Raw genomic sequence first — 11,594 nt, 5'->3', positions numbered from 1 at the left:
CTGAACGTTCATTTTGCCAATATTTTTAAAAAGTGTCAAACCAACTCTTATTTATTTAGTTCGACCAACAGATCAGTTTGGTCGAACTAAACATTCCTAAAGGTGGGGCTAAAGAGAAGCCCCTGAGCCCGGTGCTGTCCCTGTAGCCATTTGCCTCTTATTTCCTTGCTTGTACACATCAGAAGTCCTGAGCCAAGCTGCGGACCCAGTAGCCTAGGTGGCAATGAGCAGGACCACACAACTGCCTAGTCATCTGCTCCCATCCCCTGCCCCTTGAGGAAGCCCAGGTGCCAGGGGACAGAACAAATGTAACACTATTCACCGTGTGAAGCTATCCGCTGGCATGGCTATGCTGGAGGACATCAAATAACTCAGGGTCAAAGAGGGGCTGGTCTGCCCCTCAGAAGCCAGCGCACTGTTCCTTGAGTGCCCCAGTGGCTGGTCTGCCCCTGCATCTCCACTGTGCAGGGCTGCAGAGCACAGCCGGCAGGCCTTAGGGCATTCTTTCAGTCTGACCCCAACTGCCTGCTTTCTACTCTGTTTAACTCTGGGCTCCCCCCGCAAGACTGGTGCCTCAACTAAGAAGTTTCATTCTGCTAGTTTTTGAGGTGATTTTCATTCTGTAGTCCAGGCTGGCCTGGAACTAGGTAATCCAGGTTGGACTCCTGCCTAAACCTCCTGAGTGTTAAAATACAGGCACAGGCCACCTTGACCAGCTGTCACTTCAGTCCCTAACCGCTCTCCTTGTTCATTTTGGTGAGCACGAGGATGGAAGGTTCTGAAGACGACTGTTACTTTCTTGTCAGAATTTATTTAAACGTTTTATTTATTTATTTAGGTTTTTTAAAGACAGGGTTTCTTTGTGTAGTCCTGGCTGTCTTGGAACTTGCTATGTAGACCAGGCTGACCTCAAACTCAAGAGATCCTCTTGACCTCTGCCTCCTCAGTGCTGGGATTAAAGGTGTGTGCCACCACTGCCTGGCTTATTTCTGTGTTTTAGAGCTGTTGAATTTACTGTCCAAACAAGTATATTGGCTGGACAGGGCCTGTGAATCTGAATCCCCAGTGCCACCCAAAAGACTCATATGATCTTAGAAAGCAGAAATGCCATGCACACTGGCATATGCTTGTAACCCAACAGGTATGTAGCTGGGGGAGGGGTAAATTTGCAGGTAGCCTGAGCTACACGGAGAAAAACCTAGTCTCGAAAACAGAAAACAATTAAATTTCACAAAAAAACAATCTAAAACGTTTTAAAAAACAAAACTTTCTCCCCAGGATAAAAAGGGTTTCTCAAGAGCTGGGCGATGGTGGCGCACGCCTTTAATCCCAGCACTCGGGAGGCAGAGGCAGGTGGATCTCTGTGAGTTCGAGACCAGCCTGGTCTACAGAGCTAGTTCCAGGACAGGCTCCAAAGCCACAGAGAAACCCTGTCTCGAAAAACCAAAAAAAAAAAAAAAAAAAAAGGGTTTCTCAAACATTTTATACAATAATTTACTTTTATTAAGTTTATAAGTTTTTGATTACCCAAGTAATACATACTTATTTTAGAATACAAAATGTATATATAAAAAAAGAGCCACTCATAATTTTGCTACTATCAGTTAACTGCTGCAAGCAGACACTGAGCCCGGCCCACTCATCCTTCTGGTCACACATCAAAGATTCCATACATTTTCTCATAGGAAATAACAAAGATACTTTTTAAAAAATACTCAAACAGTATTTTTAAAGGTTTCTTTACAAAGTAGCTTCCTACAAATTCTCCATTTTCCCAGTTCCTCTGATACAGACAGAGACTATGGGGCATTTATGAACATGAACGGTGAAAGAGGGAGAACAAAGCGGGGAGAAAGGCGGGCTCATCTCCAGATGCCTCCCCTACTCCTCGTGCTGCTAGGGGCAGGGTGCCCACTTTTCTTCCGTGCAGGCTTTTCAGACTTAGGGGCTGAAGCCAGGCGTCGAGGGACAGCCTGGGAGGGGGTCTGAGAATCGAGGGGAAAGAAGAAAAGTCATGGTTATATAGCCTCACTTCCCCCACAGAAGGGCCCCAGCCAGTGAGCCCAGGGAAGGAGATGCACATGCTAGCCAGTGGGGAGTGTGAGTGGAGGAGCTAGGTGGGGTAGCAGGCCAGCCAGGGAGTGTGGAGCGCTGAGGACCAGTCAGACAAGAGCCTTGCTCTCCCCTGGTCCCTGCTGACTTCCCCTCACCTCTTTCCTGGGGATCTCACCCAAGCGGGAGTCTGTATTTCTTCTGGAGACAAGCTCCCCTTGGCCATCGGTCCTGCCATACAGAACAGATCAAGGGTGCGAGTGAGGACCATAGCATAGCTCTGTATGGTCTCTTAGGAGTGTGAGTCTCAGACGGAAGAGTGTTCAACCTGCCAACATGAGGCCCAAGGCTCAATCATCAGTCACAAAGAGAAATTGAGAATGGAATGGAACTGGACACTGTGCGGGATGAGACTTGGTAGGGCCTAATGAGTTACTCTGCTCTCTCTCTCTCTCTCTCTCTCTCTCTCTCTCTCTCTCTCTCTTTGTTTTCCAAGATAGGATTTCTCTGGAATAGCTTTTGTACACTAGGCTGGCCTCGAACTCACAGAGATCCGCTTGCCTCTGCCTCCCGAGTGCTAGAATTAAAGGCGTGCGCCACCACTGCTTGGCTGGGCCCAAGTTACTTAAACTGAGGTACAACTAGATATGAAGGTGAAGAACTGGAAAACAGAAAGGTTTCTGAATAAGGCACAATCAAACTTTAATTCAAAATCAAGCCCCAAATGAGGACAAGGTGCTTCTGGATGCAGCTGTGTTGTGAGACTTCACTGCACCCTGGTGCTAAGCACACAGCACACATGCTTTACAACGCGCACTGCCTGGAACAGCTGGCTCTAACTCGGTCCTACTGCACACTGTAATCACAGTGTTCTTACTGTACAGAGGAGTGTTCTGCTCTCATGGGCACAACGGTTTAATTACAGAAAACAAGGACCGTGTTTCTGTACGTGTGTACCAGGTGCACACATATGTGCGCATGCATGTTGAGTCTAGAGGACAGACAGCCTCCTCATGTTGCTCCTCAGGAGCTGTCCATCTTAATTCTTCTTGAAACAGCGTCTCCCCGTGTGGCTGGCCTCAAACTCACAGAGATCCACCTGCCTCAGCTGCCCAAGGATTAAAGGTGTGTGCACCACCACTGCTTGGCTACCTTAGTTTTTGAGTCAGGGTCTTTTATTGGCCTGGGGCTCAGTGATTTGGCTAAGCTGGCTGCAGGCCAGTGAGCCCCAGGGTCTTTTCTGTGCGTTCTGGGGTCACATGCAGCTCTTGTGTGGCCAGCACTTCACAGGGGCTGTCTCCTCAACACTGCCATTCCCCATCATTTCCAGATTAGCAGATCTTTGGGTTGCATTCACATGTCTGATTTGAAAAACTGTTGTCTGAATTGCTAACTTCAAGTTTCATTTAAAAAAAAATCAAGGCAGGCATGTTCACACATGTCCCTTTAGTCCCAGCACTTGGAAGGCACAGGCAGGCAGCTCTCTGAGTCTGATGCCAGTCTTACCTATACAGTGAGTTCCAGGCTAGCCAAGGTGGCACAGTGAGACCTTGTCTCAAAAATATATAATAAATAAACAAATAAGCAAATTTCCTTATGATTTACTATGAATTAATGTTTGGTTTGTTTAAAAAAAGATTTTCTCAGGTAAAAAGGGTCACGTGGAAAAAGTTTTAGAAGATCTTCAATAAATAAAAAACCTCCTAGGATTCTGAGTTTTGAGCTTCTGGGTAGAGAGGAAAGAAAACTGGGGTACAGATACGTGGGTGGGAGTTTAAGAAGAAAAATCAGTAGAAAAATCAAAGAGATGGGGAAATTGTGAGTCTACATTTCATCCCTCATCCCTCTGTGTCCCCACCCCCACAAGGACAAAAGCCTGCACTCAGTGGATACACTGGGCCTGATCACTTCCCAATCCAAATTCCTCCCATCCCAGGCTCATACCCGCCATGCTCCAGCCTCTTCAGGTACAGCAGCAGGTCCTCGGCAGGCAGAGCACCCCAACCCCGAGCCTGGTACAGTCGTAACAACTCGGACACTTCCATCTGCTGCCTCGGGGAGTTGAGGCCCTCTGTACCTGAGAGGCGAGTGGACACCATTACTCGAGGGCTCCTCTCCCAGCCTTCATCCATTTCCCTAGGAATGGTCTGAAGGAAACGGTCTGGAGCATTTCCTTTTCTTTTCCTGGCAAACCCTGGCCTGCTTACCTCTCTCTGGGGAGCCAGTGCTGAGACCACTGCCTTGTAAATGGGATGAGGGAAGCTCGTGGGCCCTGAAAAGACTAGACGCCATGGCTATGGGAACTTTGGTCTTATGGACAGGAGGTGGAAGGCGTGGCACTTGAGGGGCTTCCTCCCAAGATGAGATGGTCCGAGAGCCTAGCAGTAGGACAGATGTAAGAATGAACGTGGGCACAGCTCACAGAAAGCAGCTCAGAGGCCTGGGTTCAGTCCCCGGCACAAATATAACGGCATGGAGGCCCACATCCACACTCTCGGTGCCTGGGAAGTAAAGGCAAGGTGATCGGGGTCCCCAGTCACCTCGGACTACATGAGATCCTGTCTCAGAAAGAAAATGGCGATCCTTTCTTCCAATCACATTTTTCTATGTCCTGGGTTTTATGTAATAAAAGAATAGTAAGTATGACATCCAGTGATCACCATGGACATTTAAGTGAGCCCTTTTAAATTTAGCTATGTTAGTTTAGCAGTTATTAATATATTGCAAAGTACCAGAAGTTACTGTTTCTAACAATACCAGGTAAAATATAAATTCATTTAGAAATGGAACCCAAATTCAAGCCAGGCACTATGACTCAGGCCTGAAAACCCGGTGTCTGGGGGCCAGGGAAGGCTACTGCTGTGAGTTTAATCTGAGTAACAGCAAGTCTGAGGCCGGTCTGGACTACAGAATGGATCCTGTCCCAGAAAAACATTCAAACAACAACAACAGAAGAAATGGAATCCAAATTCAAATAAATGTATATAAAATCTCTCTACAGAAAACGACTGTGATCTTGTGTCTAATTCAGATTTGTTTTCTGTGCTAAGACAGGTAAAGCAGAGTCAAGCCCTACCTCCTACTTCATCCTAGATTGTCAATCCCCAGCCCCGACCTTCTTCACAGTTGGGACTCACCAGACTTAGAGGGCAACAGGTCAACAGAGGGGTTTTCATTGCTCTGAGGTGCTGTCTCCAGCAGCTGAGGAAATAAGACAGGATGTTCCCCTAGAAAACTGGTAGAAAGAAACCTAGGGTCCAAGGGAACAGGGAGTCTAAGGTAGAGTCCTAAATTCCAGAGGAGACCCATGGGCTAAGAATGAGATAAACTAACAGTTAAGATAAATAACTGGTCCTAAAAATAAAAAGGCAAAGAAAGGGCTGGGGAGATGGCTCAGTGATTAAAATTCATATTGAGCAAGCACGGGGACCTGAGTTCAATTCCCAACACCAACATAAAAGCCAGGCACAACTAACAATGGTGGCACATGTCTTTAGTCAAAGCACTGGAGCTAGGAGGATCTATGTGAGTTTGAGGCCACCCTGGTCTACATAATGAGTCACAGGTCAGCCGGGGTTATATAGTAACGCCCTGGTTTTTGTTCTTTTTCTGAGACAGGGTCTCTCTGTCTTGTCTGTCCTGGAACTCACTTTGTAAACCAGATTGACCTTGAATTCACAGAGATCAACCTGCTTCAGCCTCCCAAGTGCTGAGATTAAAGGCGTGCGCCACCACAGCCAGGCTGAGGCCCTGTCTTTAAAAAAAAAAAGCCAGGTGTGTTGTAGGATGGAATCATTTTGCAGCCTCAGCACTTAGGAGGGAGGGAAGAGGAAGCCAGGCTAGTCCTGAGGGCTTGTGGTCGGTCACTCCAGCCAAGCAGTCAACTCAGGGTCTAGTCAGAGACACTGTCCCAAAAAGGGGGGGGACCTATAGGATAAAACAGCTGACACTGACTTCTGGGTCACACACTTCACAAGCATGCATTGTGTGCACACACACACACGAGCACAAGCACAGCCATACACCACACACAGGCACACACATACAGACCAAGGCAAGGACTTCGTCAGGCACAGTGACAACGCTGTGATTCCTGTTCTTGGGAGGCTGAGGCAGGAGGGACACAGATCTAGACTGGATGCTAATCCAGAACAAATGAGTCAGCAGGTAAGAAAAATGGAGTTCTAGGTAGAATCGCTCTTACCTGCTGCAAAAAATTCTTAAGGCCTTCGAGCTGAGAAGCAGGAGGCAACCCTGGTTTTAGAGAGCCATCACCATCAGATCCAGGGTCTTCCTCCAGAAATGGTCGCTCTGCCATGTGGTCCACAGTGAAGGCCTCCAATGCAGAGAAGGGCCCGGCTGTAAAATGAGACAGGTGCCTTGGCATGCACGTGTGCTGTACATGGGAGAAGTCTCTCCAGACGTGAACCTGCCAAATGCTCCCAAAGAAAAGGCCATAGATGGGTGGGGGCTGGAAGTTAGCTCAGTGGCTAAAAGTTCTTCCAGAGGACCTGAGTTTAATTCCTAGCACCCACATGCTCTCAAACATCTTAAGTCCAGTTTTGGGGATCCAGAGCCCTCTTCTGGGCTTCACAGACACTGCATACATGTAGTCCACAGACATAGAGGCAGGGAAAAGATCCACATTTTTAAAAATCTTTTAAACAAATTAATAAATGTAAGAGGGATACCACAGCTAGGAGATGACCCAAGAGGTTTTAAAAGCTGGAGAGGAGGAAAGGACTTGTCTGGAATATCACACAGCTGAATTTTAAGACAGAAATACAGACAGAAGCAGAAAGTTGTGGCACTTAAACTCTACACAAGTTTACCATAAACTCCTTAAAGAATACAACAAAAGACATGCTCTGAGGACTGGGAAGTGGCTAACAGAGTGCTCACCTAGTAAACACGAAGCACTGGGTTTGACCCCAGCTCCACTGACTGGATGTGGCAGCACCCCTGTAATCCCAGCATTTGAGAATCAGAGTTCAAGGTCACACACTTGGATATGATAGTGAATCCAAGGCAATTCCCACCTTCTTTTTTTTGGTGAGCTTGCAAGATGGCTCAGCCAATAAAGGGACTTGCTGCCAAACCTGATGCCCTGAGTTTGATTCCTGGACCCCACATGATATAAAAAACAAACCAACTCCCATAGCTCCACATAAATACCAAGGCATGGATGTGCCTGTAACATACAGACAAGTAAATAATGTAAAAAAATTACAGTTTATGTGTACAGTGTACAGAGGCCAGAGGACATAGATCCCCTTTACTGAACCAACCTGGAACTGTAAGCCCCAGTTGTCCTCAACCCTGTAGTGGTTTAAATGAAGATGGCATCCACAGACCCATAGAAGTGTGGCTTTATTAGAGGAAGTGCGTCACTGGTGGTGGGCTTTGAATCTCAGATGCTCAAGCCAAGCCCAGTGTCTCTCACTCTCTTCCTACTTCAAAGGTCCGGACTACAAGTGGATTCACCCACTTCAAACCAAGCAGAAAATCTCTCACAGGTGTGCCCGCCATTCCTGGATTTTAGTTCATTCCAGGTAGAGTCAAGTTGGCAACCAAGAGTAGCCATCACAGACCACACCCCCCCAAAGGCTGAGGTTATCAGTGATGATCACACACTGACTTTCACACGGGTGCTAAGGTCTGAACTCAGGCCCTAGTGCATATAGAGCGAGGGCTCTTACTCCAGCCAAGCCCGCACTTCCCTCTTCTGCTGCACTAGGGACTGATCCTAGAGCCTCGTGTGAGAGGCAAACATTCTGCCACGGAGTTACAGTCTCAGCCAAGGCCTGGGACTCTTTTATCCTCCTGCCTCTACCTCCAAAGTGCTGGGATCACAGGAATGTGCCACTATTCCTGGATCTACTATTTTTTTCCTTTTCTGATAGGGTTTCATGTATCCCAGGCTGGCTTCAAATTCACTATGTAGGGCTAAAGAGACGTTAAAGAGTGGTTAAGAGCACTTGTTGCTCTTAAATAGAACGTGGCTTCAGGTCCCAGTACTAGCATGGTGACTCACAATCATCTGTAACTCCAGGCTCAGGGGATTCATTGCCCTCTCTGGTCTCCACAGGCACTAGGCATGCATGTGGTGCACATATATACATGTAGGCAAAACACTCACACACATAAAATAATAAAAACAATTTTAAAACCACCTTACTACACAGCTAAGGATGACCTTGAACTTCTGATCTTTTTGTCTCCACCCATTGAGAGCTGGAGACAGAAAACGACCCAGCAGGTGGTTTCTGTGATGCTGAGGGTTGAACCCAGGATGTCACACGTGCTAGGCAAGCACTCTACTGACAGCTAAGCTGCCAACCTCAGCATTCTTCATTCTAAAGTCACAATCGATCAACATGTTTGAACCACAAAGAAACCCTATTCATCAAGTCACAGCTCACTACACCAGGGACGGCCACCCTTCGGAACAGCCCATCAATAGGTAAGTACCACCTATCGTCTGGATTCTTTAAACTGGACCTAAGAAACTATAAGTGTCAAGAGCCTGGGTTAGAGTGAGTGTCAGGACTGGTCAAGTCCATACATAAGCCAAGGTTATAAGGAAAGAGAGCCACTAGTGTGAGAGATCAGAGGGAATGGTAGCCTTTTACAGAAAGAAGCAAGGATGTAGAACGAGGCAGGCAGGAGGTAACACGGTCACTACTCCTGCCGTCACCCGCTTCTGACTCCAGTCCTCAGAAGTCCATGTACTCCTATGATATCCTCTTCCCTTTACAGAAGGAGCTTCTGCTAAGACATCAGAAGGAAGATAAAGAAGCCATTCATGCATGGAAGAACACCAGTGGCTTCTGCCCTTGGTTACCTGCGGGTGGAGCCATGTCAGGTTTGGGCTCCAGGGGCTGGAAGGAGTTCTGGTTCTGGAAAGGGGGTCCCAGCAGGAGGCTAAGATCTGGGGAGGTGTTGCAGAGAACAGAAGGTACTCCAGGCAGATTATCCCTCACTTCTCGGCTTTGCTGCAACACAGGTTTCAGGGCCACAGCCATTGGAGGCATGGCCCAGGTCCTCTTCTCCCCCTTCTCTGGCTCCAGAGGCCCAGGGCTAGAGGGCTCAGCAGGAGGAGCCTGGCCAGGAGAGAGAAAGAAAGCAAGATCACAGCCCGGTGGGCTCAAAGTCTTACTATAGGCATTTGAATATGATTACAAGCTACTCCAATTTCTTTCAAGGAGACTGGGTAGCATTGAATTTCCATCAAATTTTAAACTGATTGTTTTTCATATTACAATTCTATTTCCAGAAATTTTATAGTCAAATTATATAATTACATGCATTTTAATATTTATTGTAACACTATAAATATAAAATACAGAAAACTACTTCGGTATCCAGGAATATGTGCTTAGGCATATATAAAGCTATACAGCCACAGGCAGAGGGTGCAGCTGGTGACAGAGTTGAGGGAGCAGGGGAGATGCTAAAGACCAGCTCATGCTGCCTCTGGGGAAGGGACCTGGACACAGAGGCTGGGTCCTGGGGTAGGATGGAGGTTACTTTTTACTCTACACTTTTTTTTATTGTTTAGACTTTTTTGTTTGTTTTTTACCACATACATGTTACTAACTCTAAAACATTCTAGCCAATAATCACATCACAAATAAAAAAAAAAAAAAGTAAGAGATGCCACCATAAGAAAGACTAGGAGTGAGGGCCCCTACCTTACTCTAGGGCAGGACTTAGCAACAGTGTGTGTGTGGGGGGGGGGGGTGTATGCACGTGTATGTTAAGGCCAGATGTTGTCAACCTTGAGTGCAGTTCTCAAGCAGTTACTTCGGCTTTGTTTTGTTTGTTGGGTTGTTTGTGTATTTGCTGTGTTTGCTCTTCCTTTGAGGCAGGCCCTCATGCAGCCTAGGCTTATCTTGAGTTTACTGTAAAGCTGGAGGATAACTTGGAGCTTCAGACCTTCTGCCTCCACCTCCCCACAAGCAATTATGCCCAGCTATGGATTTTAACATTGGTTTTAGTAAAGTTTAGTCAGCTCCTCATGCTTGCAAAGCAAGTTCTCTCCCTAGCCTTAGCAACAACTTACTGCCATAATTAATTCAGCCACTATTACACCAAACTAGTATCACATATTCATTCATTCATCATTCATGTCTTAATACTGGAATCACAGAACTATGTCCAATGGATTGGGGCTAGTATGGTGAGCTACAGTTTACTTGGGCAGGACAGATGTTCTCTGGAGCAATGCCTACCTGAGGGTTGGGAGGCAGGAGCGTGGTACTTAGCAGCTGGTTGGCCTCATCCCAGTGGGCCTGCAGCATGGCTTGAATCCTTTCTACCAGCTCCACCCGCTGTTCCTCCAGCTGCTGGTTGCCACTCTTCAGGTCACGCACTCGAGCTTGCTCCCTTGCCAGTCTGAGGAAAAGAGAACAGCTGGAGAGATGGCTCAGTTCATAGCCTGTCTGCTACAGAAGTCCGAGGACCAGAGTTAGGATCCCCAGTAAGGGCAGGGTGTGGCAGCACACATAGGGAACCCCAGTGCTGGGTGAGCCTAGGGATCCCAAGAGCCTAACAGCTAGACAGTCTAGCCAAACTGGTGAGTTCCAAGTTCAGTGTCTCAAAAAATAAGGTGTAGGAGACATGTGATCTGACACTGACCTCTGGCCTACACGTGGCCCAAAGGAATACATACATACACCCCATACACACACTAAAGAGGTGACTTAAGGATTTTAAGGAAACAGAGCTTAGAGGACACGAGCCAGGACACCCTACCAGACCTCTGAAGTTATTATTAGGGGAGGCCCTATCTTCTGAAAGGCCATTCTTTGTCATCCCCAATCTGGGCGTTACCCACTGCAAGAGGAACCCAAGTCCAGTACCTGAGCTCATAGTCCTGAGCCACCTGTTGCTGCCGCTCCTCCCGTTCTGCCATTTCTACCTTGAACTGAGCCAGCTGCGTGGCCAGCTCCTGTTGGTGCTGTCCACTGAGTTCCTGTAGCTGCTTCCTAGGAAGGCCCGGGGGAAAAAGACAGATGACAGATGGGCGATGCCACCAGGGGGCTGGAAAGGGGGGGCTCAGGGTTTAAGAGTGTGCCACGTGCTGCTCTTGCAGAGGACCTAAGCCTGGTTCCTAGCACCCACACCGGGCCGCTAACAACGCTGTGACTCCAGGCCCTTGTAACTCAACAGGCATCTGCACCCCCACACCTAAACACAGACACGTGTGCTGTAAGGAGGCCGCTTGTGGTTCCCAGCTGCTCAGCCCCAAAATAATCACACAGAAACTATATTATTTAAATCACTGCTTGGCCCATTAGCTCTAGCTTCTTATTGGCTACCTTTTACATCTTAATTTAACCTATCTCCATTAATCTGTGCATCACCATGAGGTCGTGGCCTACCAGCAAAGTCTCAGCATGTCTGTCTCAGGTGGCAGCTCCATGGCTTCCCTCTGACTCCGCCTCCTTTCTCCCACCATTCAGTTTAGTTCCCCCCCAGCTCTGTTCTACCCTATCAAGCCAAGCCAGTTTCTTTATTAACCAATGGTAATCACAGCA

The 11,594-nt window shown here is 47.5% G+C and overlaps 1 protein-coding gene across 7 annotated transcripts in view; it reads right to left on the bottom strand.

The window, feature by feature from the left end:
• Positions 1–1,485: 1,485 nt before the first annotated feature.
• The window catches only part of Cntrob (centrobin, centriole duplication and spindle assembly protein), a 23,461-nt gene continuing 13,352 nt past the window's right edge, over positions 1,486–11,594 (bottom strand). For all 7 annotated transcript variants that reach the window (XM_026780949.1, XM_026780950.1, XM_026780953.1 and 4 more), the window contains 9 exons: positions 10,917–11,042; positions 10,287–10,449; positions 8,897–9,155; positions 6,257–6,411; positions 5,190–5,253; positions 4,260–4,430; positions 3,997–4,129; positions 2,211–2,283; positions 1,486–1,985 (listed from right to left, as the gene is read on the bottom strand). In XM_026780949.1, the coding sequence (XP_026636750.1) occupies positions 1,863–1,985; positions 2,211–2,283; positions 3,997–4,129; positions 4,260–4,430; positions 5,190–5,253; positions 6,257–6,411; positions 8,897–9,155; positions 10,287–10,449; positions 10,917–11,042 (1,267 nt within the window). In that variant the 3' untranslated portion in view covers positions 1,486–1,862. The remainder of the gene's footprint in view (positions 1,986–2,210; positions 2,284–3,996; positions 4,130–4,259; positions 4,431–5,189; positions 5,254–6,256; positions 6,412–8,896; positions 9,156–10,286; positions 10,450–10,916; positions 11,043–11,594) is intronic.

Source organism: Microtus ochrogaster, chromosome 7, assembly GCF_000317375.1.
Source record: "Microtus ochrogaster isolate Prairie Vole_2 chromosome 7, MicOch1.0, whole genome shotgun sequence".
NCBI classification, from domain to species: domain Eukaryota; kingdom Metazoa; phylum Chordata; class Mammalia; order Rodentia; family Cricetidae; genus Microtus; species Microtus ochrogaster.
The sequence above is the reverse complement of the archived record's forward strand: the minus strand, read 5'-3'. Positions and strand labels throughout refer to the sequence as shown.